The 27,678-nt window shown below is 44.6% G+C and overlaps 1 protein-coding gene across 13 annotated transcripts in view; it reads left to right on the plus strand.

Moving 5' to 3' along the window:
- The window catches only part of AFF3 (ALF transcription elongation factor 3), a 598,632-nt gene that overhangs the window by 443,904 nt on the left and 127,050 nt on the right, over positions 1-27,678 (plus strand). For all 13 annotated transcript variants that reach the window (XR_007135070.1, XM_047781424.1, XM_047781427.1 and 10 more), the window contains one exon: positions 26,555-26,606. Coding sequence is in view for 12 of the 13 variants with exons in the window: in XM_047781424.1 (XP_047637380.1) it covers positions 26,555-26,606 (52 nt within the window). In the remaining variant the exon portion in view is untranslated. The remainder of the gene's footprint in view (positions 1-26,554; positions 26,607-27,678) is intronic.

Here is a 27,678-nt window from a genome sequence, read left to right on the forward strand (position 1 = left end):
TTGGACCCAAACTTCTAAAGCTCTGTTCTGATTCCAGGTGAACTGTTGAAGATAGTTTCCATAGTGCAGAGGATGAATGAGCTTAAATGGAGACAAAGTGTCTACACTTCAAAGTGGATACCAGTAGGCTGTGATATGGCATTACCTAGAGCAACCCCAAAAGAAACTGTGCAGAGCAAAATGCTCAAAAACACTGTAAATGAATCAAAACGAAACACTGAGAAATGTACTAGCAAGCCATATGAAGGCAAGAAAAAAAAAAAAAAAGAAGCAGCAGCAAAAGGAAAAAACAGTATACAATGGCTAATATAGCAGACTTAAACTGACATATAAATAATTATATTCAATGTATATGGTCTAAATATAGAAGCTCAACGATAGAGATTGGCAGAATGGACTTTTTAAAAATAACCCAACTATCACTGTTTTCAAGAAACTCACTTCAAACATAATGACATAGGTAGGTTAAAAGTAAAAATAATAGAAAATACATCATGTAAAAATTAAAAGCTCGGAAGTGGCTATATTAATAGTAAAAAAAAAAAAGTAGAGTTTAGAGCAAATACAATTACTGGAGACAAAGAAGGAAATTACATAAAGATAAAAGTATCAACCCACTAAGAAGATTAACCAATCTGAAATGTGTATGCAAAAACAAAAGCACTTCAAAATACATGAGGCAAAAATTGATAGACCTGAATAGATAGACAAATCCACAATTATAGTGACTTCAAAAACCTACTTTCAGCAATGAATGGATTACTAGACAGGAAATCAGCAGGGATATAGAGAAACTGGACAGTACCATCAAGCAACAGAATCTAATTGATATTAATAGAACCTTCATCCAACAACAGCAGAATACACATTCTTTTTGATTTCCCATGAAACATTCACCAAGATGAGCCTTATTCTGAGTCATAAAACAAACCTTAACAAATTTGAAAGAATTGTAGTCATATGCAGTATATTCTCTGACCATAAGAATCAAACTAAAAATCAGTAATGGAAAGACAACAGGAAAATTTCCAAACAGTTGGAAATTAAACAGCACGCATCAATTTAAAACATAGTTCAAAAAGGAAATTTATAATATATGTAGAAATTGAATAAAAATTACAACACAGCCAAAAAATAAAAAATAAAAAAACACAGCTTATCAAAATATGTGGGATACAGCTAACACAGCACAAAGATCGAAGTTTCCAGAACTAAATACATTAGAATTATGGAAAGATCTCAAGTCAGTTATCTAAATCCAACTTCAAGAAACTATAAAAAGCAGAGCAAAGTAAAACCAAAGCAAGAAAAAGAAAGGGAATAATGAGCAGAAATCAATGAAATTGAAAACAAGAAAACAATAGAGAAAATTAATGAACAAAAAGTTGGTTCTTAGAAGAAATTAATAAAAATTCTAGCAAGATTGAAGGTAATGAGAGAAGAAACACAAGTAATAAATATCAAGAATTAATCAAAGGCTATCACTGCAAACTTAGCACATGTCAAAAGGATAGGGTAATCCTATGAACATCTCTACAAACAAATTTGATGACGTGTGAAACGGACCAATTCCATGAAATTAAAAAATTTATCAAAATTCAGCCACATTGAAGTACTTAAACTGAATAGTATTGTAACTATTAAAGACATTTACTTTAAAAATTCCCTCTAAAAAAAAAAAAACTTTAGTCACTGATATTTTCACTGCAGAATTTTACCATATATTTAAAGAAAAATTAACATTAATTGTATACAATCTCTTCAAGAAAAAAAAGGGGGGGGGGGAGAAACACTCCCTGAATCATATGAGGCCATTACCCTAATGTCAAAACCAGACAAAGACAAAACAGGAAAAGAAATAACAGACAGGTATCTCCCATGAACTTAGAAATTAAAAAAAAAAAAAAAAAAAAACTTTAAGGGAGTTCTCATCGTGGCACAGCAGAAATGAATCCGACTAGGAACCATGAGGTTGTGGGTTCGATCCCTGGCCTCGCTGCTCAGTGGGCTAAGGATCTGGTGTTGCCGTGAGCTGTGGTGGAGGTCACAGATGAGTCTCAGATCTGGTGTTGCTGTGGCTGTGGTGTAGGCCAGCAGCTGTAGCTCCAATTAGACCCCTGGCCTGGGAACCTCCATATGCCATAGCTGTGGCCCTAAAAAGCAAAAAATAATAGTAATAATTAAAATAAATTTTTAAAAATTTAAAAAAGCCTTAAGAAAAATTTAGCAAGTTGAATCTCACAGTGTATAAGAAGAACCAAGTGGGATATATTCCAAGTATGCAAGGCTGGTTCAATATTTGAGAATCAACTAGTCTAATTTACTATAGCAACAGGCTAAAGAAGAAAAGTCATATGATCATATCAATTGATTCAGAAAAAGCACTTGACAAAATTTAACATCCATGCATTGTAAAAACTCTCAGGACACTAGGAATACAGGGGGAGCTCTCTCAATTCAATAAAGAACATCTACAAAACACTTACAACTAATAGCTGACATCATACTTAATAGTGAGAAAATGGATGTTTTCCCTCTAAGATTGAAAGCAAGATAAGGATGTTCACTGTCAGCACTCTGATTCAATGCAATACTGGCAGTTCTAGCCATTGCAATATAGCAAGAAAAAGAAATACAAAACATACACATTGAAAAAGAAGAAATAAAACTGTCTCTATTTGGAGACAACATACTTGTCTATAAAGAAAATCCTAAAGAATCTACCAAATAGAACTAATAAGTAAGTTCTGTAACGTTACAAAGTACAAGATCAACACAAAAAAATCAGTTGGATGTACACAGAGGCTCTATAATGAAAATTATAAAATACTGATGCCTAAAGGTCTGAAAATATTCTCATGTGGTGTCTACCAATGTGTCTATAGCAGCACCATGGGAAGTCTCTCCCAGCAGAAGAGTACAAACTCTGATCTATGGTGAGCCTCAGAAATTGCTGGGTAAATATGTAAAAGATTAAGTGCTTAAATGGATAAAAAATTACTGGCAGCATGAATACTGATATTAAAGTTTTTCACTGTCTCAGTGTCAAAAGCCTGAGAATGTCAGATTTCCAAAGTGAGTCAGCATTCTTGGATTGTTGTGCATGAATATCACTTGCCAGGATCAACACCCTGGGAGTTGAGCTTGAGGTAGAATTTCCAAATCCTGCAAACATTATGGTGACAGCCACGCAGCACCCCAATGCTGGGCAGTCCAAGGCGTGAGTCACAGGCATACCCTTGGTCAGTCTGCAGTGAAGAGATGCCCAGCTTGGCCTCAGCACTCCATCATTAGTGGTGACAGAAGACACGTAGCCATGGGGCGGGGAAATGAGCTTTGAAAAATAATAAGCTGCTGAAATAGTAGTCCAAAGGCAAGGAGGAGAGATGCCTGGCTAGTGATTGTTGTTGCTTAGATTGGATGAGTTTTCAAGCTAGGAAGAAGTTTGGAGACGATCTGGTTCTTGGAACTTTGGGTTAGGTCCAGGAACAACATAGCACTCTGCCATTACCCAGTCCTACAGATGATACACACTTGGGATTCTATTTTGAACAGGCTGGAAATATACAGAGACAATTTAGAGGAGGGAAAAAAAACAGACCTAGAACATTAGAGATGAGACCTTGGGATACAGACGGTATATATATTGGCAGCATGCAAATCCACAGTCTGGTATTTGTTTAGTGCTGTATTTATGTTCATGAAACAATGTTTTTCGAAGCACTTTCACCTCTGCCATATCATATCACACTGTCTTCAACACCAACCTACAAAGAAGGCAGAGTTGGATTCTTTATTCCCCTTATAAAGAAGCCACAAGGAAGTTTATGGCCAAATAGTTAACATCAGAACCAGGAGGAGAACTCAGATCCCCAGCTCTGCTGGTCCTCTGCTCCAAGCACCTGGCAGAGCTGTCAGACCCTGAAAACAGTTACCAGGACCTGGGTCCTTACTTGGACCTTTTTTTCCCTCTCGTTTTCATCCCAAGGGCCATTCCTCCAGAAGAGAATGACCTGCTTATTTAAAGCAAAAGTAGCTTTTACAGCAGAGGTCTGTCCAGAAACCTAATTCATCATCGTTCTCATTGCACTTCCTTGCGACATTTTCTCTCTAGACCCAAAACTTCCATCTTTTCTTCCTCTGAAAAAACTCAGGGCTCTGAACTTGGTCTTGGAGTTGGAAAGTCTTTTTCAACATAGAAGCGCCACAGTCTCAAACACACACACACACACACACACACCACTCCCCACACCCAGGGCAGGAATGAGCAGAAGGCCATCTCAGGTCAGCTGCAGGGCCACCCAGCTGTGTAGGTGGCAGGGACCCCGCCACACACACACAATGGCACTGAGAATTCTCAAAACCGCAGCCATCCTGATTTACACTCTTGTGACATGCCCCTTGTCACCTTTCTCCTTCTAATCTTTGCTTACAAAGAGCCAGGTGGGCTTTATTTCCGTGGGGTGGGAAGAAAAGTTGAGTTGAGAGACCTAACACCTTCAAATCTTCACTGTGTGCCAGGGATCTCAGAAGAAATAGATGGTGAAAAAGGAGAGCAGAGGGATCAGAGAAGTTGTCCGACTCCCTCCCCACAGCTGCCAGTAATCCCACCCGAACACAGAAATCAGACGCTCTGTCCTAAGATGTGCAGACCTTCCATGAGTCCAAGTTCTAGGCACACAGAGACCGCATGTCTAGTGGCAGAAAGAAGCAAGAACAATATAGAACAGTAATAAGTACCACTTGATTCTCTTTCTTTGGTAGAAAACAAAGTGGGTGGAGACATAACTATGCAGGTTGCTGGCGCACACCCTGGCTTCTTCAACCTTTTATAGTAAATGCAATGGAAAGTTTTTTGGTTTTTTTTTTGCTGTTTCTTGGGCTGCTCCCACGGCATATGGAGGTTCCCAGGCTAGGGGTCCAATCGGAGCTGTAGCCACCGGCCTACACCAGAGCCACAGCAACGCGGGATCCGAGCCGCGTCTGCAACCTACACCACAGCTCACGGCAACGCCGGATCGTTAACCCACTGAGCAAGGGCAGGGATCGAACCCGCAACCTCATGGTTCCTAGTCGGATTCGTTAACCACTGCGCCACGACGGGAACTCCGGAAAGTTTAAATAATGGCTGCACAGGATAGCCTGGCCTAAAATTACATACTATCCAGCTGAGATGCAGTGAATTGTAGCTTCCTGCGTGAAAACCACCCGAGGCTTGATGTTGTCAAATGAGGTGATGATGGTGGGAGGGTGTTGGAGGCGCATGGAGGAATATTAATGAGACTTTTTACAGTTCTTCCAGGCAGCCAAGATTTTAGGTGATTATATGTCAAATTGACTTCTCAGGCAATTCATTTAAGAATTTCATCTGCACCCCTTACCAAAATAATAGTAATAATAATAATCATACTAATGATCGGTTTTGTTTGAATGCATTGGGATAGCTAACTGTGGGGGCCATGAGGCTGTGAAGAGTGGGTGCCTCCATGGGGCAGTTGAGTAAGAGTTAGGATGACTCATGTTTACTAAGTGCCCCGTGGGAGTGGTTCGGGGTATCTCCACACGCTCAAGTCATCCTTTCCCCAATTCTGGAAAGTTCTTTAGCCAGAGAAAACGACTCTGTGATGGATCTCTATTTTTACAGATACCTTATTTGGGCTTCTTTATCAGCTCCTTTATTTTATGGAATGAAAGTGCTTCTCTGTCCCTATGAATTTTCTCTAACAAATGAAATCTCATCTATTACCAATTGTAAAAACTGAAAAGTGGGATGGACCGGGAATCTGGGGTTAATAGATGCAAACTATTGCCTTAGGAATGGAGAAGCAATGAGATCCTGCTGTGAAGCACTGGGAACTCTATCTAGTCACTTATGATAGAGCATGATAATTTGAGAAAAAGAATGTATATATGTATGTGTAACTGAGTCACCATGCTATACAGTAGAAAATTGACAGAACACTATAAACCAGCTATAATGGAAAAAATAAAAATCATTATAAAATTTAAAAAGTTAGAAAAAGAAAACTGACAGAGAACTGTAAACCAGCTATGGTGGAAAAAATAAACATCATTTAAAACAAACAAATTCCCATCGTGGCTCAGTGGTTAATGAATCCAACTGGGAACCATAAGGTTGTGGGTTCAATCCCTGGCCTCGCCCAGTGGGTTAAGGATCCAGCATTGCTGTGAGCTGTGGTGTAGGTCGCGATGTGGCGTAGATCCCCAGTTGCCGTGGCTGTGGTATAGGCCACGGCTACATCTCCTATTAGACCCGCCTGGGAACTTCCATATGCCACGGGTGTGGCCCTAGAAAAATATGAAAAGACAAAAAACAAACAAACCAACCCTGAAAAGATAGCGCTGTGATGTTCGTTCGAGAAGTGTTTATGATGGTTGTTAGAACTAAACTGTCTGTCTGTAATGGAAAAATCGAGGGCAGGGATGGCCCTGCCAACTGTGGGCCGCAGGTAAAATCAAAGTTTTTACTGGAGCTCCCTGGTGGCCCAGCAGCTTAAAGGCCCAGGATTATCACTGCAGCAGTTCAGGTCACTGCTATGGTGCAGGTTTGATCCCTGGCTCGGGAATGGCCACATGCCTCAGGTGTGGCCAGTAAATACATTAAGTTTTTACAGGAAAACACATTTCCAAGATGTTTCCCTGGCAGGTTGAGGGCACACATCCAGCATCTCTCAAAAGGTCTGACTAGAGAAGAGCATATTTATGCTTAGAGACACAGGCACCTGCCCTGACTCCTCCAGTTGCCAGGAGGCTAGTGAATCACCTGAGTTCAGTTGTCACGGCTGGAAATGTTGACGGTACGAGGATCCCACCTGGGAGCCTCTCCCAGCAAAGAGCTCCAGGTGGAGCCTGATGCCCCTGAGGCCCCGCTGAGGAATCAAGGGCTGCACTGTCCAGTCCAGGCCACTAGGCACAGGTATATCCATATGTCTCATAAACATATGACAGCTTTTGATAGTGTTTGAGTCCTAGGAGTCGAAAGCCCTCTGTTCATTGATTATTTTTTGTTGTTGTTGTTCTTAGTCAATGTGTTTATTTATTTATTTATTTATTTTAAATGATTTTTATTTTTGCCATCATAGCTGGTTTATAGTGTTCTGTCAATTTTCTGCTATGTGGCAAGGTGACCCAGTCACACATAAATATATACATTCTTTTTCTAATATTATCCTCCACCATGCTCCATCACAAGTGACTAGATAGAGTTCCCTGTGCTAGAAAGCAGGATCTCATCACTTATCCTTTCCAAAGGCAATAGTTTGCATCTATTAACCCCAGATTCCCAATCCATCCCACTCCATGCCCCTCCCCCGATTATTTTTCAAATGCAGAGTTCCAAGAGAGTATATGATTTTCTCCTATATGGAGAAGGAAATAGACTGTCTTACCACCAGATCACCAGGCTGGTAAATAACACTAGAAAATAGAGCCAGAAACTCACATTCAGAGCCCCCGACGTCCTCTGGGCTTCCAGTATGACTGCCTGCCCACAGCCACACCAACTCCATCCTTATCTTTCCTTTTTTCTTTTTTTGGCCATGTCCATGGCTTGAGGAGGTTCCCAGGCCAGGAATCAAACTCATATCACAGCAGTAACAATATGGGATCCTTAACCTGCTGAGCCGCCAGGGAGCTCTGGACCCCCGTCTTTTTACCTGCTGCCTGAGCAGTGGGGTAAGAAGAGCTGAATGGGTCTTCCTTCAGAATTTGACCTCGAGTCCGCAAAATCCTTTGAAAGTCTCAAGCATGTATCTCTTATTTCTTGGGTGGAGAGTATTGTAAAGCATGTAGTTGCGTGATGAAAAGGCTATATTTTATGTAAAATACCTTAAGATTGGACATAATGACGCAGTGGGAGAAGAAAGGTGTTTTGAGTCCTTTACTTCTTGCCAATTTGAGTATCAATAAGGCACCAAAAATCACTGGCTTTCGTGCTCATTCTCAAAAAAAAAAAAAGTAATGACTTTATTTTTGAGTAATAAGGGGAAGATAATAGGAAGTCCTTGTGTGTCACAGGATAAAAAAGTCATGTAATAGCCATTTCCCTGTGATCAAGGAACCAGAGATAAACCTATAGGACTTACAAATCGCTGGCTCCAGAAGGCAGTGTAATTGCCATTTCTGTAATACCCACCAACCCTTTAATTTTTCTTTGGTTGAAATCACCTTGACTTCTAAAAGAAAGTGTTAAGTGTTTTCCTTTAATAGAAAAAAAGAATTAGAATTACTATAAGTGATGATCCTTGGTGAGAAATCCTAATGGTAGGTTGAACTCTTTCCATATGAAATTCAATTTGGGCAAATCTGATTTTTGCAATACCTGAGACTAGAACGAAAGTTCCATTTCCAAGTGTCTGACTGAAATACACACAGAGACAAGTAGAATTTTCTTGCAGAGTCACATTTAAAGTTCCCCATGTGGGGTCATAATCTTAACATCCCTATCAGTTAATACTGACTTGAGAATTTCTGTGAAAATGGACTTCTCATCTCAATGTCATTTCTTCCTGCTTTGCTTAGTCCATTGCCCAGCTCTTATAACCACACAGCAGTCTCTTCCTTTCTGTTTGGTTCAGTTGGGAATCTGTCCATCTGCTAAGTTCCTGCTCCATTGGGGGTCCCATGCTCAGCACTGGAAATGACAGTGAATATGAGGACATCGTACAGCCCCTCTTTAAATGACATTGATCCCGAGCGGGTGCAGATGGTGCTGGAAGGGAGAGAGGGTGTTTCTATGGCAGGTGTCAGGAGCTGTGATAGAGGGGTGCATCCACGTGGGCTCAGAGCCCCCCAAGTAGCAGCAGCTTCTGCCCCAGGAAGCCAAGAGAGCTCAAGACTTTGACACAGAATTTCCTCGTGCTGCATTTAACTTGGTATCCAACTACCTGACCCCTCCAAAGGATACAGAAGGAGTCTCATGCATCATCTTGGTCCTTCAGAGTCTAAAGGAGGAGGAGACCCCTGGAGCCCAGCCAAGGCAGCAGGTCCGTGATGGGGCTCAGAGAATAGTGATGGTCAGAGGAAGTGGATTGTCTGGTGGGCTTCCTAGAGGAGCAGTTCTGGGGATGGACCCTCAAGGTGTGGGTGATTCATATTTCAGAGGAAGGAGGCCAGGCTGCAGGTGAGGACGAAGCGCCCAGCACTGTGGGACCTGGCGTGCTGCTCCCTCCTCTCCTGTCCTCTTCTGAAAAACTCCTCCAGGGCCTTCATCAACCTGTCTTCCTGTTGCCAGTGCCCAGGCCCAGCCCCTACCTCCCACCACAATAAACAGATAACCTCTTCTCAACCCTGTTAATAAGACAGAAGAACAAGAATAAAGAACGGTGCTGCTGGGAGTTCCCATTGTCGCTCAGCAATTATGAACCCTGCTAGTATCCATGAGGACACAGGTTTGATCCCTGGCCTCACTCAGTAGCTTAAGGATCCGGCTCTAGTGTTGCCACAAGCTGCGGCATAGGTCGCACACGTGGCTCCAATCAGGTATGACTGTGGCCGTGGCGTAGGTCACAGATGCAGCTTGGATTCGACCCTTAGCCCAGGAAAACCTCCATATGCCTTCGGTGTGACCCTAAAAAGAAAAAAAAAAAAGAGAGAGAGAGAACTGTGCTGCTGAAGAAGGGGCCAAGACCAAGGTACAAGCAGAATCCACTGTCCTGTTCCCCTGGCCACAGGGGACACGCAGGCTGATGGGAGACCTCGGCAGGCAGGAGGGAGGGAGCCGCACCTATATGTAGCAACTGGGGCCTTTTTGTGCCTGGAGACCCAGTCCTGCAGGGAAAGAGTTACCAGTGCTCTGGATTTGGAGGAGGCAGCCTCAGCTCAGGAGAGGGGGTTGGGCCAGGGCCGCAGAGGCCACACCCTCCCTGAGCTTGGGAAGGCTCTCCTGACCTTGCTACTCTAGCCCAGCTCCTCCTGGGTCCTGGAAGCTGATGACAAGTCAGCCACTGCTTCCCAAATCTCCCCAGGAGCAGGGCGAGAAGGCTGTATTCCAAGATGCCCTTACAGCCTTTCAAATTTTAGATAATATTAATCCCATGTTAATTACTAAGGTAATTACATGAAATTGCCCTTCTCTGGTCCCCGATCAGAGTTAACATACTGAAGCAAGATCTCCCTCAGAATGAATTTCTGTTATTTATCTGATAACCCTCGTGCAGGGATGCTTCTCCCTTAAGTTCCATTATCTCCTGACCCAGTCACCCAGTCCTGTTATCCGGTGCCATCTCCCTGTGGGAGGGATAAGTGGCTGGTGGGACCGTCGAGGCCCCCCACCTCCTGCACCAGTTCTCCTTGCCAGAAAGTGGTGGGGTGCCAACAACCCCAATTTAGAAACCACCAACCTCCAGTGTCCCCACAACCTCTGAAATCCTATTCCCAGCCAGTTCCAAGGGTGTCGGGTATGGAGAAAGGTCATTTTAGCAGGAAGGCAGGAAAGAGACCCATTCTAGACCATGACGGGGCGGGCTCCAAGTGGCTGCGTGAAAAAGGCCTCTGGGTGGAAGCAAAACCTTGGGGTGGGGGGAGAACCTGTAAAAAGGTAGGGGTTTCAAAGATAAGCATTTCCAACTTCACAGCATTGTCTAGTGTTGGTCCGGAGATCAGTCGATTTTCTGCCATTTTAATGAAAAAGTATGCACCAAGAGTCTTGGAAATTGGAGTCGAAAATTGGAAAATCAGGAAGTCTGCATTGGTCTAGGATCCTGTCTCTCTCCAGCCCTCCTCTCCTGTCCTCCATCACTGAATAGACCCACTTAGGCAGGACTTACACCATGAGTTCCAGGATAGTAGCTAATTTCATCATAATTAGTGCTGATTATTTTCTTAAGCAGTAAGTAGAAAGGCACTCTTCTGAAGTCAAATTCTGTTGCAAAAACAGGCGCTCCCACTTAAACTTTTTTCACATGAATTATTTTCTTTGCAGATTCTTTTCTGCCTACTAAAAGACAAGTGCAGGCAGACCTCAGAGATACTGTGGTTTGATTCCAGACCACAGCATTGAAGCAAATATCCCAGTAAAGCGAGTCACACACATTTTTTTGGTTTCCCAGTACATATGAAAGTTATATTTGTGTTATTACCATAGGCTATTAAGCATGCCATAGCGTTATGTCAAAAAAAAAAAAAAAGACAAGGTACATGTTAATTAAAAACACTTTCTTGCTAAAATTGCTAACCATCATCTGAGCCTTCAGCAGTTATAGTAGTAAAGCATTAAGAATCACAGTTCACCATAGCAAATATAATAATGATGAAAAATTTGAAATATTATGAAAATTACCAATATATGACCCAGAGACATGAAATGAGAAATGCTGTTGGAAAAAGCATGGACTTTAATGCAGGGTTGCCATGAACCTACAGTTTGTGAAAAACAGTTATCTACAAAGCCCAGTAAAGCGAAGCACAATTAAAGGAGGTCTGTCTGTAGATAAAAACATGAAAAGTTGACTAGGCAGTGAACAACTTGATTTTGCGAGTTTACTCTTCATTACATATGCCTGGAATATACCTGACCTAAAACCTTGAGGACATACTGATGCTCTCTTAAAGAGGGACTTTGACTGATGCTAGTGACTCTCTTGGGACCTTCTCTGCCATAGATTGAGCAGGGTTTCATGTGCAGGGGTTCTTTGATCCATTCTGTATCACCATGGGAACAACCTCCAAAAGGATGTCATTGGCAGATAGACAAGCATGTTGAGTGGGTCACATGTTTCCCATTGGAAAAGCCCGTGTGTGTACCTGAAAATTAATTGAGAACTAATTGTAATTCATTTCGTATATTTGGCCTGATTTTCAGCTCTATTCGTTTTAAAAAGTGGTGAATGACTCTTGGTATATGTGAGTTTTTTTTTTAATTGAGATTATCTGATTTGAGTATTCAGACCACCTGAATTTGTTTCAAGGTGAAAAATTGTAGAAGTATCAGAGGTGATATTCAGAGTACTACCCAAGTGGTAGTGCCGAAGCTGAATTCATGAAAATGCCTCAGTTGGAGTATCATTGACCATCTCCAAATCTAATGAATAGCTAATAGGATGCTTTTTCTTTATTATAGAACATAGATGGCTTTTCCTTCCCTTTACATGTCAATGATCAGCTTATTATGTTTGTGGCAGAGAAGGTGAGTGGATTAATATAAAAACCTGCATTTAATCAGAGGCAGCCCCATATCCTGAGGGTGTATGTCCCAGGGACCAGAATATTGGCTGGACCCCTGCAGAATCCAGTTCCACCTTCATAGGCCACATAATCCCAAAAGCCAGAATGGTCACCTTGGTCCACACAGCATATGAAAAGTTTGTTGAAATTCTATGATAAATCTCACGTGACCTATGGAAATCCTGATCCAAGAGGCAGTTGGCTTCTTTCCCTTAAGACTTAGGGGGCCCAGAGTTCTCATCATGGCACAGCAGATACAAACCCAACTAGGAACCATGAAGTTGCAGCCTCAATCCCTGGCCTCGCTCAGTGGGTTAAGGATCCGGCATTGCTGTGAGTTGTGGTGTAGGTCAAAGATGCAGCTCAGATCTGGCATGGCTGTGGCTGTGGCTGTGGCCAGCAGCTGTAGCTCCAATTCAACCCCTAGCCTGGGAACCTCCATATGCTGCGGGTGCCACCCAAAAAAGCAAAAAAAAAAAAAAAAAGACGACTTAGGGGGCAGGAACAAGTAAATGTGAACTAAAGTGGAGAAAGCTTTAATTCATCAAACTTGGGAACTGCCAACTTGGCACATAGACCAGATACTTCTCCCCTCCAGTTAGTCCTGAAATGGCCTGGACAGAGGACTGTGACTCTCACGTGACTCTGAACACTGGAAGGACACTGGAGAACTAATAATCGAAAAATCCACAGGCATTTTAAAGGCTGGAGACTAGAACCAATGAGGAAGGAGAAAGGGGGCCAGGATTGTCTGACAAGGAAAGAAGATGGGATCTGTGCTCCTGCTTTTTACCACTTCACTAGGTTTGCTTCTCTGCCTTTCTCCCCAGCAAAAGCAAGGAGCCATTCTCAACTTTGTATCTGTAGCACCTAGAATATACCTGGCCCACTGGGGGCGGTCCATAAATGAAGAAGTTGGGAGTTCCCGAGGTGCTGCAGTGGGTTAAGAGTCTGATTGCAATGGCTTGGGTCACTGCAGAGGCATGAGTTTGATCCCTGGCCTGGTGCAGTGAGTTAAAGGATCCAGCATTGGCACAGCTATGGCATAGGTCACAGCTATAGCTTGGATTTAATCCCTGGCCTGGGAACTTCCATATGCCACGGGTACCACCATTAAAAAAAAAAAAAAAAAAAAGAGGTTGATTTTCTCTGTTAGAAAAAGTGAATGGACCTCAGTTATAGCATGGTGGTTGTTACAAGATGGAATGATTAATAAAATACCAGTAATAGGGAGTATTCTTGTGGCACAGCAGATTAAGGACCTAGCACTGTCACTGCGGTGGCTTGGATCACTGCTGTGGCAAGGGTTCAGTTCCCGGTCCTAGTCTGGGAACTTTCACATGCCTCAGGTGCAACCAAAAAAATAAGATACTACTAATAATATTGAATATTGAGTAATTCCTATATATCAGCCACTGTATAAAATTTTTATTCAGATTCCTCATATAATTCCCACATTCCTAAGAGGTAAACATTCTTACTTGTCCATTTTATTTTTTTTATCTAGGGCCACACCTGCAGCATATGGAAGTTCCCAAGCTAGAGGCTGAATCAGAGCTGCAGCTGCCAGCCTACACAACAACTGCAGCAACACTCCGATCTGAGCTGCACCTGCGACCTACACTGCAGCTCATGGCAACATGGGATCCTTAACCCACTGAGCAGGGCCAGGGATTAAACCCAAATCCTCGTGGATACTAGTCGTTCATTACCACTAAGCTTCTACCGGAACTCCCTTATTTGTCCTTTTTAAAGATGAGGAAACCGAGAGAGCAGCTCTGAGTTCTTTGCACAGGGACACACAGCTCACATGCGGCAGAGCAGGGACATGAATCAGCCAGTCAGGCTCTCCGACTGCAGAGCGTAGGCTCTTAATTCCTCTGCACACCAGTCAGAGCTTGATGTGGAAGGAGCACCCACTCCGCATGTTTCAAGTAGGAAGGCACTTACTATAGGGCATGATTGGCTTCTAAACCCACCAGGGGGGGCTAGGGAAGCAGAAGACAGGGGGCCAGCAGGAAGTCAGAACCAGAGAGGACTGCTAATGGGAACCTCAGAGTCTGCAGCACCTGCAGGTATTACTCCCCAAAGGATGCCTGCACAGCCCTGGCTGAACCTCACACCTGCTGAGGCTTATATACCTGCTTCCACTGCCCTGGAGCAACCATGGCTTGTTACATTCAGCCCTCCAACCCCTGTCGAGGTGCCTCTCACTGGTGACATTGAACCAGAAGCTCAGCAGGCAAGGATTCCAGAACATAGAGTTCCCAGGCCTCTGGCCCAGCAAAGCAGGGTCAGAGTGCTTCAAAGGGAGAGATGACGCTGTGATGTCAGCAGATAGATCACCTCGCATGCTGTGCGGTACTATCTTGAAGGAAGCTTGGGGACTTCTCCAGAAAGCTTGGAAGACAGGATAACCTGTGTAATCTCCCATATTTCCTCCCAGAGGCTGAAGAACAAGCCAGAAAATGATCTCTGATACCCTAGCACTGCTCATGATTTCTGAAAGCAACCATTGAATTCCAAAACACATAAGGGTGATTCCCCAGTTCTTTAGTAAGGACAGGTTTGTGCCTGATAGTAGGCTTTCAGGAACTACCCCCCCTCCCCTGGAAGCCGTCTCATTCAAAGGGAAGGTGGGGGCAGTTGAGTTGATACACAGCCTTCCTACAACGCCCTGGTTCTGTACAAGAGTTAGATAAGATATTGAGAATTCTGTTCTGGGGATTGCAGATGGCTTTAATGAGAAGATGATAATTTGCTTGGAATTAGGCAGTGGTTTTCCACCCTGGCTGAATAGTAGATTCACCTGGGATGCTCGTCAAAAATACTGATGCCTCTGCTGGACCCAGGACCAATTAAATTAGCCTCTTTGGGAATGAGGCCCATGAATCAGTGTTTTAACACCCTGGGTAATAGTGACCTCATCGTTGAGAAACCTCTAGGAGGCTTTATAGTTTCCACTGCACTTTCACTTTTATTGTCTCATTTGAGTCTCAACTATCATACCATTTTATTAGCAGACAAACTAAAACAGACTTTGGGACTGAATCCAAGGACCACAGCTATCCAAAACATTCAGCTCTTCAGACTGTGTCTAGTTCTTGCTGTGTTATATAGTGGTTCCCAGGCTTTGCTATAAATCAGAATCACCTCGGGAGCTTTAAAAAATCTGGATGTCCAGTTCACTCCCCAAATCTATTACATCAGAAGGTAGAGGTGGGGTGGGAGCCAGGCACTGATATCTTTTAAAGACCTCAAGTGGTTCCAATGTGCAGTAAAGTTTAGACACCACCGTGTCAGGCCAAACTCAGCCAGCATGACTTGAGTGCAGCTTCATGCTCATGCCTTAAGGAGATCATGCTTGGTTCTCTTTCCTAACCATAACAGGTTAGCTCTTCAAATAAATCTCTCTTAATCAAGGGCCGTCTCAGCCATCAACTTGTCAGTAACAATAGCCACAAAAATGCAAAAACTGGTATCGTGAGCCAAAGAACACATCGTAACCTGTCTGCCGTAGGTATGACCTTTCTAGATTCAGTCCATTCTCACTGTCAGACGTGATGAATTAGGTAGGCAAACAGTTAGTCAGCAAACAGACTGGGCAACCAGTTTACCAGTTTACTGACCATTAACATTTGATATCACAGTCTGGAGCTTCCCTAATCTGATGTTGTTTCTCATTCCTTTCTGGGTAAGTACACTGTCCGCTTCAAAGAGGCTCATGTAAAGAAACGCCCATCATCAAAAAAAAAAAAAAAAAAGAGTTCCCATTGTGGCTCAGTGGGTTAAGAATCTGCTGACTAGTATCCATGAGGATGGGGGTTCCATCCCTGGCCTCGCTCAGTGGGTTAAGGATCCAGCATTGTCATGAGCTGTGGTGTTGGTCACAGACACACAGCTCGGATGTGACATTGCTGTGGCTATGGCAAGGCCAGCAGCTACAACTCCAGTTTAACTGCTAGTCTGGGAACCTCCATATGCCATGGGTGTGGCCCTTAAAAAAAAGAAAAGAAAGAGAAATGAAGACTTTTTCAGAAACACAAAACCTGAGGTGTTCATCAACACTAGACCTGCCTTACAAAAAATACTGAAAGGCGTTTTCCAAGCTGATATGTAAAGACACTTCAGCAACATGAAAACATAAGAAAGTATGCAAACAACTTAGGAATAAAAGTAAAAAGACTTTAAATATGCTAATTCAGTAATAGGGTGTTGTTTAACCGCTTAACTATAGTATAAAGGATAAAAATGAAGAGTTTTTAAAAATAACTACACCTGGCTGGGGCATAGGCCGGCAGCTGCATCTCAGATTGAACCCCTAGCCTGGGAACTTCACACGCTGCAGATGCGGCCCTAGTAAGGAAAAAAAAGAAAAGAAAAGAAAAAAAGAAATGCCTGTCATCAAATCTGGACAGCACAGGAAACTCCACGTTCCTGGACGAGGTCCCTGACCTCTCTTCCAGCATCTCTCGGAAGAAGAGCGTGTTCTCTCACACCCTGTACCTGAAGTCATTATGCTTTAGAAACGGAATCCTCTAATACCAAGAACCCTGGTTCAGAAGCTCATTTTCTAAAAGTCCTTGTAACGAACAAAGACAGGAATTTTAAACCATCCTTAAAGAGCAACCCTTCCCTGTTAAAGTACTCTTTCTAAACCCCTGGGTTGTTTTTGATAGAAATGATTGAGTACATCCAGCCCTCTTTCCCTGTAATTCTTCAAGGAGGAAGCAGTTTTAAAGCCTAAGTGTTCGGAGAAAGCTACTTTATAACCAGGGCCTAGATTGCCCTGAATGGAAAAGATGTGCGTTCTCCCATCTTCACAATTGCACCACCCGAGTGTGGCACTTAGAGCTTCCTGGGTGGGGAGAGTCATGGGATGTTCACGGCATCCGGGGCCAGCATTCCATTTCTCCTGGACAACTTGTTCCCACGGGGCTGCTCCAATCCCCTTGCAAGACCTGCAATGCCAAGTAAAAAGAACTTTTTAAAATATGCAACTGAAAAACAAGAGCACAATGAAAAAAACTGGGATATTTCAAGTACCTTTAGTGAGAATAGTCTTGGCTACAACCAAAAGAAATAGGGAATGTGATGGGAGATTCCGCTGTGGTGCAGCAGGATGGGCAGCATCTTGGGAGCCCAGGACGGTTCGATCCCCGGCCTGGAACAGTGGGTTAAGGATCACCTTAGGTCACACCTGCGACTCAGATCTGTCCCTGGCCTGGGAACTCCATATGCCGTGGGTTGGCCAAAAAGAGAGAGAGAGAGAGCGAACGAGAGAGAAATAAGGAATTCAATAAATCAGAGTAAAAAGTGGACAGACCTCCCTTGCCAGGTGATCGGCTTCTTACAAGCCGTGTTTGCAGGGCCGCCCCCATTGTGTTTTGCTCTCAGTCTTCACCAGCAGTCATCAGTGTGCGGTTACATTATTTTGCAAAGCCTCCCCTTTCTCTCCCTCAGCTCCTCCACACGCTGAGTTACCAGCATCTTTACCCTCACAAGCATGTTCAGCGCACCCTGTGAGGCAGGCAGTGTAGACAGGATTGACCCCTGGAAGAGGGACGGGGATCTGGGGGCTGGGGGGACACTAATCCTCCTGAGGTTCGAACACCCTTCACCATCTGCAAAAGCTCTGAGCCCGTGTTGTCTGGTCCAGCAGCCACTAGCCACGTGGGGCTGTGGGACCCTTGAAATGTGTATGTGGTCATGTTGAAATGATATGCTGACTTAAATTAAGTACATTGTTCAAATTCATTTTACCTCTTTCTTGCTACTTTTTTTCTTTTTGTCTCTTTTATCACCACACCTGCGACATATGGAAGTTCCCAGGCTAGGGGTCTAATTGGAGCTGCAGCTGCCGGCCTATGCCGCAGCCACAGCCACACCAGCTCTGAGCCACGTCTGTGACCTATATGGCAGCTCATGGCAATGCCAGATCCTTAACTCACTGAGCGAGGCCAGGGATCAACCCACCTCCTCCCAGATACTAGTTGAATTTGTTACCACTGAGCCACAGTGGGAACTCCTTGCCACTTTTTTTAGCTGGGCTATTAGAAATTGTTCCCGACCTGTCAGGCTTGCATTATGCATCTGTAAGACAGTTTGAATGATGGCTGTTCGTGCTTTAGCTCGGGCAATTGGGAGTGATCTTGGAAAGGGACATACTGCATATTTAATACCATCTAGCAGCATACCAATTACTTATTGATGCCTAGGAAATTACCGCAGAACTTGTGGCATTTATTATCTCATGGTTTCTGTGGGTCGGGAGTCTGACCATGGCTTGGTGGGGTTCTTTGGCTGAGGTCTCTTGAGAGGCTGCCATCAAGGCATCAGCCAGGGCTATAGTTACTGCAAAGCCTGCTGGGGAAAGATCCATTTTCAAGCTCACATGTTGGTTGCTGGCAAGACTCAGTTCCTTCTGGGGGATAAGGCTGAAAAACACCTTTCCTCCTTGGCCACTGGCCTGAGGTCCCCCTCAGTTTTCTGAGGTCCCCTTCAGTTTCCTGCCCAACATGGCAGCTTTTATCAGCCAAGCAAAGCAGCAAAAAGACCAAGAGTACGCATGTCTACCAGTGGGCATCCCCCAGTCTCACAAGTGACATCCCATCACATTGCCCAACTGGGTTCCTTAGAAGGAAGTCACTGGGTCCAGCCACACTCAAGGTGGGGAGTACACAGTACCCCGAGGCGAGGGTCATGGGGAGCGTCTTAGAGCTACCTGCCAGCGCCAGGTAAGGAGGGTCCATGGATGGCCTATATCCATTTACCCATGTCCCGTACTGACTCTAAGGGGTCCCATGTGCTGCACTCACAGTGGCTGGTTAATGCATAAAGAAACTCTGAGATCACATATGAGAAACGATAGCCAGTGGTGACTTAGGGTTCGAGAGTTGGAAGTAGGCAGGTGAGGACAGGAGAGGCAGGAGACATTTTCCTGGATCCCTGGATCCTTTTTGCTTTGGGGGTAGGGTTTTGTTTTGTTTTGTTTTTTAAGTTTTATTAAAGTGTCATTGATTTACAACATTGTGATCAGGTCTGCTGTATGACAAATGGGGGCAGCTGTGATCCACCGTGTAGATCACTTTTCAGAAGGAAAAGAAGACCATGGAATGTGGGATATAAACCAGCCCACCCCCAGGCACTCCAGGCTTGGCAGCCCCCCTTGCTGACTCCATTCATCTCCTCTGGGAGCCTGAAGCCAGCATGGTCCCCCATCCTCCAGGGCTCTGCTCCAGGGCCCATCCCACTGGCTTGTCCCTGTCCCCTCCTAACCCTCTGAGGCTCTGGGGGCAGGAACACAGCCTTTGAGCTGGTGAGCCAGTGAGTCAGGCTCCACTGGTTGAGGGAATGAGCTCTTTTCTGGAACAGATATAGGGGTGAGAGGAGGCACTCCGGATTCTGGGGTCCTACCCTGTGGACCAGGGTGCACTGGGGAAGGTCTGGGCAGGAGTACACAGCAGGGCATGTCTGAGTGCCAGCCTCCCTCCACTCCTTTCTCCTCCATCCCCCCAACCCCTGCCCAGACCACAAGCCCCCAATATGCCCTCAGAGGTGGCTTAAGGGTTCCTTTCACAGGCTCTCCGCTTTCAGAGGCTGACTCAAGATGCAATAAACCTATGTAAGCAAGAGGCTATGGCCCCACGCCCAGGGCTTCTCAGAGTGTGGCCTCTGGGCCAGCAGCCTCTGCATCACCTGGGGTCTTATTAGAAATGCAGATTTGAGGGCTGCTTCCCACACCCCCCTTCCCACACCTACTAGAAAACCCTGGAGGTGGCCCAGGCCCCTGTGTTTCACAAGCTATGCTCTCGTCTGAAAAGCAGTGGCCCAGCATCAACTCCTAAGGCTCCTATGAGGGAGCATCCTGCCTCCCCGGTGGCCTGCTCAGGACACGATCCTCTGGAAACATTCTCCCACAGCCCCTGGGGGTCCTTGCTGCCCCAGAGGACTGATCCGATGAGGAATTTCTCAGCACACTTAGCTCCAGCTTCTTGTTTACTTCCTTGGAAGAATATCTCGTGACTCCATGCATTTCTAAATGTGTCTTTGTGGTGCAGCTTGGGGACATACTGTTCCTTCAGAAAGAATGACAGCTCCTGCAGACAGAGTGTCTGAGAGGACGGCACTGCCAGTGACACCTGGGCCAGTGCCTGAGGGCCTCAGCACAGGCTCCTTGGGGGCCTCAGCGAACTGCTCCATTGTTCCGCTCACCATTTAGCGTATCTGTTGTCTGATTTTGTTTGTGGATGCTCTTAGGAGAAGAGAAAAAGAGAATCTAGTTTTGTGAAACTACTCCAGAGCTGTTGGATGTGTGTCAGGTGTCATACAGAAAAGTCTCAAAAATATCCCAGTTGGTTCATTTATAATGGAGAGAGGGACACTTCCCTGATCTCCCAGCCAGGTGGGGAGCTGGCCCCATCTCTCATTCTGGTCCTCACAGCCACCTGGTGCAAGGGGTTGCCCCCTACATTCCTGGTCTCCAGGAAGTGCTCAATCTTTCCAGATTCCCAGGCTGGTGCCCGAGGGCCAGGCTCTGTGCATGCAGAATCTTATAGGAGATATATCCAAAAAGAGTCACTCTATGCAGTGCTGTACCATCGAGAAGTACTGCCATGTCTGTTTTCTATTTAACTTTTAGAACAACCACGTGAAACATCTCTTTGGACACATGAGGAGATAAAGCACTCCAGGGAGTCAAGGGACTTCACCCTGGGCTCCTGGCTCCAGGGTCAGATCTTGGGCCATTTCCTCATGCTCTAACCTGGTGGTTTTACTTTTAATGAAGTCATGTCAGCACAGGTCCAGGGTCCCCTCTAGTTCACCAGCAGTCTTCCTAGAGTCCAGTGGTAAAGCAGGAAGATGTAGAATTCAGAGCCACAGGAGATGTGGAGGTCATTTGATCCCAGCTTCATTTTAGAGATGCAGACACAGTATCCAGGGTGAGTTAAGGATTTGCCCAAGTTCCCAGAGCTTGTGAGGGACAGAATTCAGACTCCATGCTGGCCAGCCTCCTGGGTGCTGTTTGGGAATACATTCCCCCACCTATGCTCCAATATCATGGATGTGTTATTTTATTCTTGTTGATTTTCACTTTCCTTTGATTTCTACTCATTCAATAATAATATACAAGATGGGACTATCCAGAAAAGGCAATTGCCTGATTGAGATTTCAAAGACACATGCTCACCCCTTCTCTTACCAGGGTTTGGCAGGTTTCCCAAGTGAGGCTGGCTTTTTTGAAGGTCTTAAGTGATAGGAAATGAGATGCTGTCCTCCAGGGTAGTTGGCCCTGAGTAGTCCTTGGCAGGTGGACTCAGTGTATAAGTGGAAGAAAAGGACCATTGGAATGTATTGTCCTTACGAAAAAAGAAGGTCCTAAACAAAAGAGCTGCCAGGGTACCCTCCCTCCCAGCATAAACATGGCAGAATCAGAAATGTGTGATTTTATTGACAGCTGGAACCAACCCTGAGAAGGGTTCTTCCTCTGAACCAACATTGCTTCAAAAGGTGTGTATCTGAAACCCTGGGTGGGAAAACACCAGAGATGGTCATCTAACCACTCTTTGTCTTGTTCCGGATTTCTACGCTGGCCTCCGGAGTAAGGTCCTTCATTTGTGTTGGACGCACTACCTGAGCAACCCCAGGCTCAGCCTTCTCAGTTCCCAGTTCACTGGAATGGCATGAGCTAAACTCTTCTGAACAGAGGCGCACCGGAAGGTAGTCACCTGTTTATGAAAATAAACCCAGGCAGATGCTAGCATTGACCCTGACAGAGCAGCAGGCTTCAGAAACAATGAAACGAGTTTTATAACTTCCCCTCCAGTGTTCCAAGCAGTGGAGAAGACGGCTTGGGGAATTCCTTCCGAGATGGACTTGCATAACACCTAGGTTTATCATGCCCTGCCAATTGTTAGATGAGGTTTTTGCATAGATGAATATGTCTAATGGGGAGTCATAAGCATTTGTCTTTGGCTTTAAATCTCAAATAGGTGGAAATTGTAGCAGCACCAGCTATAGAAACAAATCTGCAAACCAAAAAGTGCAATTAAAACTCAGATTTTTAAGAAGCTGTTAAAACATGGCAAAACAAAATGAACTCTAAAGGACTGAAGGATTCAGATCTGTTAGGGGCCCCAAATGACAAGTAATTCCAGGGAAATCCTATTAATTAAAAACCACTGCTCTGTGAAATGACTCCCATTACATTTGAAGGTAATGCACCCGTTTGCAAAACCTGGCTAAGATACAGAAGAGCCCTAGAAGCAGCTAGCCATCTGTTAGGGGTGGGCTACTATTTCTGCTTCCTGAGAACTTTTGGACCTCAAAAATAAAAGCATCAGCCACATATAAAGTTGTTTACCACTCAGTTACAAAATAATACAAACAGAGAAGCTGCCATTATCAAATATTAAAGTTGCAAGGGTTATACTGAATTCCTCCCTTTTCTGAGAGCTACTGAAGTTACCTTCGATGAAGCGATTGGGTTCCATGAGAGTTAGTTATGCCAGAGCCTCACAACGTTAAGGCACTTACGAATGGCTAAAACAGCACTGCTGATTTTTTTCTTAATTTTATTGAAGTATAGTTGATTTACAGTGTTGGGTTAATTTCTGCTGTACAGCAAAGTGATTCAGTTACACATATGCATACATTTTTTTCTCATTCATTTCCATTACGTTTATCACATGATATTGAATATAATTCCGTGTGCTCTACAGAAAGATCTTATTGTTTACCCATCCTGTGTATATTCGTTTGCATCTGCTAATCCCAAACTCCCAATCCTTTCCTTCCTACCCATCTCTCCCTTGACAACCACACAAATCTGTTCTCTGTGTCTGTGAGCCTGTTTCTGTTTTGTAGGTATGTTCATTTGGTCTTATTTTAGATTCTACATGTAAGTGATGTCATGGTGTTTGTCTTCCTCTTTCTAGCTAACTTCACTTAGTATGATCATCTCTATGTCCATCCATGTTACTGCAAATGGTATTATTTCATTCTTTTTTAGGGTTGGTAGTATTCCATTGTGTATATATACCACATCTTCTTTATCCATTCTTCTGTCGATGGACACTTAGGTTGTCTCCATGTCTTGGCTATTGTGAATAGTGCTGCTATGAACATAGGGGTGCATGTATCTTTTCGAATTATAGCTTTGTCTAGGTATATGCCCAGGAGTGGGATTGCAGAATCATACAGCAACTCTATTTTTAGTTTTTGGAGGAACCTCCATGCTGTTTTCCATAGTGGTCACCTCAGTTTGTGGCAATGCTGATTGGAATGTAACGTGTAAGAAGAACCAGCCCTGGGAGACAGTACACTTTCCAAAGACAGGTGCTCACCAATAAAAGAACACCTGAGTCCATTGAATGAGTAAGTGATTAGGGGTTTAGATGCCAGTTCTGCTGGTGGAGCTGAGGCAACATTTTCATGCATCCTTCAGAAACATGAAGGTCCCCCCGAGGTGGTGCTTGGCAAAGTGGGAAGGGAAGTGTTTGTACCAGGATCCCCCGTCAGAGCTCTGGGCAAACTCCCATAGTCTTTCTCTGCACAGTTCACATGGGAGCCTCTCTCCCTGCGTGAAAGCATAAGAACCCCTCAGCCTGTGGCTCAAACCTTCTGACCCTTTGTACCAGGTGTTCAAGGTGAGGGTGAAGGGCATGTTCTAAGATGCCTGGGACAGCAATTCTAAGAACCTATTGTCTCCAGTTTGCCAGTACAAAATGGATAGAACGGAATCTGAATCACCTAATTGGATGTTTAAAAAAGAAGCCCTGCCCCCAACCTGTCAGCATCCTAGCTCTCAGCTGTCTGGCCAAACTCACTGTGAAGTCACCACCAGGCACTGACCTGAAATGCTCCTGACACAGTGTGACAGCACCTTGGGGTTCAGGACACGAAGCCAGATTTCTCTGCACCTCTGGCCTTCATTCACAGAGTTTGCTTTTATCATCTCTTTTATTTCACCGTCCCCATTGTCATCAGGCTGTGAGTCCTGCTAAGGGACTCCGGGTAGAGGGCTGACCTCGGGCTCCCGGGGCATGTCTCCTGTGCACTCAAGCTGATGGCTGTGTTTTCGGTCCTCTATAGACATAAAGTCACATCAGATTCATCAACCATGGCAGCAATTACATCCAAAGGTATATTCCCATTCCCCCTCCACAGCCTCTGGAGAACGTCATCTTTTCCTTTCAGTATGGCTGGAAAATAGAGCAAATGGTTTAGTTTTAAGGCATGAGTGGAAACATCTTTTGTCCCAAGTTGTTTACCGTGCAAGTTTCTTAAATGCTCCAAGGCATTCCCCTCAGAGGTGAAAGAGGAATAGGAATGAAAAATGAACATTGTTGAGTGTTACTCTGTACCAACTTCTGTGCCAAGCATCATCCAAAAATGGACTGTGTAATGATTTCTCTGGAAAACCCCACTGAGGCAGGTGTGGGGTCACTGGGCCGACTGAGCAGCAGAGCCAGGATGCCTCCTGGGCAGCCTCATTCCAAAGTCCATGCTCTGACCCCCGAGGTTTACTGTTGGACAGGAGCTCAGGCGCCTAGGAGGTTGCTGTGAGGATGCGGAGGGGAGGGACCAAGGGGCACGGGAGGGGCGTGGCTTTGTGTGGGCGTCACCAGTGGGAGGGGCCAGTGTGATGCTGAGGCACCTGTGCGCTTTTGTGCACATAAGTAGCCCCAAAGGCAGTCCTCAGCCTTTCAGAGCGTCAGAGTCTTGGTCTTCCTTCCTTTTTCCAAAAGTAGAGCCAGAGCCCCGCCATCCCACGCCCTGCCCTGGCGTGTCTTTACCTCAAGTTCACCCCAAAAGTCATTATAAAAATATTCAGAGGAATGTATCGACGATAGGCCTATAATTTCCTTTTAAAGGAAACAACACATTTTAGGGACTAGTCTTTGGACTTGGAGGTGACTTCAAAAAGGACAGTGAAGCCTTCCTGAGAACGAGGGGTCAGTGGCCTTCACACTGATCCCTGGTTCCCTAAGGTCCATCCAAAACTTGACTCTTCCCCTAACAGAACTCTTCCTCTACAGAACAAAACAGTTCTGCATTCATTTGTGTGTAGAATGCAGTTGAGAGTAAGATTTCTTTTGAAATGACCTAATCTGAAAACTTTTTCTATAAAGAAATAACCAGAAATGCTGTTAAGAATACAATGGCATGGACTTCCCATCGTGGCTCAGTGGAAACGAATCTAACTAGCATTTATGAGGACACAGGTTCGATCCCTGGCCTTGTTCAGTGGGTTAAAGATCTGGCATTGCCGGAGTTCCCATCGTGGCGCAGTGGTTAGCGAAGCTGACTAGGAACCATGAGGTTTCGGGTTGGGTCCCTGCCCTTGCTCAGTGGGTTAACGATCCGGCGTTGCCGTGAGCTGTGGTGTAGGTTGCAGACGTGGCTCGGATCCCGCGTTGCTGTGGCTCTGGCGTAGGCCGGTGGCTACAGCTCCAATTGGACCCCTAGCCTGGGAACCTCCATATGCCACGGGATTGGCCCAAGAAATAGCAAAAAAAAAAAAAAAGATCTGGCATTGCCATGAGCTGCAGTGCAGATAGCAGACAGGTCTTGGATCCCATGTTGCTGTGGCTGTGGTGTAGGCCAGCAGCTGCAGCGCTGATATGACCCCTAGCCTGGGAACTTCCACATGCCACAGGTGCAGCCCTAAAAAGCAAAAAAAAAAAAAAAAACAATGGCATCCGCATCAAATAATAGGGTTTGAATTTTGTTTCTCTCTCTCTCTCTCTCTTTTTTTTTTTTAACTTTTATGAACCCAAAAGTACACTTTCCTACTGCATCTGTCATGATGCATCTGAGGGACCCGGGGCACTAGGGAGTTGCCTTCCCAGAATCTTTCCAGAAAGCTTCCTCCTCTTTGGTTTCCTCATCCAGCAGGATGTTCTGTTCAGGCAGACATCTTCTCTAGGTCTTTGGGTGGGGGGAGACCCAGCATCTGTGCTCAAAACTCAAGTTTATTGTTTCCTAGCTCAACAGAGGTCTGCCTGCTCCCTCCCTGTTGACCACCTATAGTCATGGAGACATAGCCCAGCACCTGCCATGTGGCAAAGATTTGTAGAATTAAAACTTCAGGAGGAAAAGCACCTGCTTGATTCTGTTTGTTTAAAACCTCATTTTCAAGAAGCTACCATCCCATCGTGTCCTTTGGCTGTTGTGAGGGTTCATGTCCAAGATGTGGCAGTTTGTAATTTCCTAAGTGCAGCAGAGGAAAAGGCCTTAACAGGAAGTTTTCTTTTAATGTGGAAATTGAATAGACTTATTTACTGAAACATTGCTCTAATACAGGTATTTTGATGCTAAGTTGTCTTGAATTTGCTAAGTATCGGTACCTCTTTGTTCCCTCTTTCAGAATGCTAGAAGATGACCTTAAGCTAAGTAGCGATGAAGAGGAGAATGAACAGGTAAGGTTTTCTTTTATGTTGTGGTTCTTTGACTGTGACACGATGTCGCCAACCTGGTAACCCGTTCTAGGTGTCACCGGAGTCATCATGCAAATGCTGACTTGTGATGCTCTGAGTTTTGCCAGGAGATCTCTGCTGATGACAAGATTCTGGGCCATTGGGCCTGTCTGTTCAAATATTTTGGCCAAAGTTTCCCTTAAAGCTGTAATTCTGTGATCTTCATGGCATTGATGCCAGCAGCAGCCATTTATAAGGAAGCCGGTGGGGAGCAGGCTTCAGTGTGAAATAGAGCCTTTTTTGCAGGCAAGGTTACTGGCCTTCCAGAGATCAAATGTGTGAGCTTCGTTTCATCAGCATGCAATAAGCATGCTGTAGCATTAAATATTGAGAAGTCTTATACAGATATTATTAACACAGAGGCAAAGCAAACGTAGAGGTGAGCTAAAACTATGAATAAAAAATAATCATGCTCAGAATAGCCTGTTTGTCTTAAGTGATAAATGGGCTTGAAATGTTCTCCCCTGGTGTTGATTTATCAGCTGGAGACATCAGTCAGGGGTTTATAAATACTCTTCTGTTTAGTCAGTTAAGGCGAAAAAATACCCACTTAACATTCATCACTTTCCCTTCTGCCTTTCAGGAAATGTCTGTATTTTAAAAGCAAGTTTGAAAACACAAAAGACAGATTTTCCTCTACTTCTCTTTCCTTTTTCTCATCACCTGTTTTGTGTTGTGTCAAGCTGGAATAAATATAATAGGTAAAAAGACAATTCAGAGAGGTTTTCTGCATCATTTTTACATGCGCTACAAGACCCTTGTGCTATTCAGTTGATCTTGGAATAGTGTGTGTTGTACAAAATTATCACGAGCACTGGCAGATGATGCACCTGTCTAGACATGAAAATGCAAATATAGTCCCGAGAACTTGTGCAGAGGTGAGATAAAAGTCAAAGGAAATTTCTAGGAAGAGCATCTGTGCTGAATGCAGCTGTGAGGTCACAGAAGCGCTTGTCCACCTTGTAAGAGAAAATGAGGCACCAAAAGAGAGGCTGGGTGTGAGCTAAAACTTAGT

Source organism: Phacochoerus africanus, chromosome 5 (assembly GCF_016906955.1).
Source record: "Phacochoerus africanus isolate WHEZ1 chromosome 5, ROS_Pafr_v1, whole genome shotgun sequence".
NCBI lineage: Eukaryota > Metazoa > Chordata > Mammalia > Artiodactyla > Suidae > Phacochoerus > Phacochoerus africanus.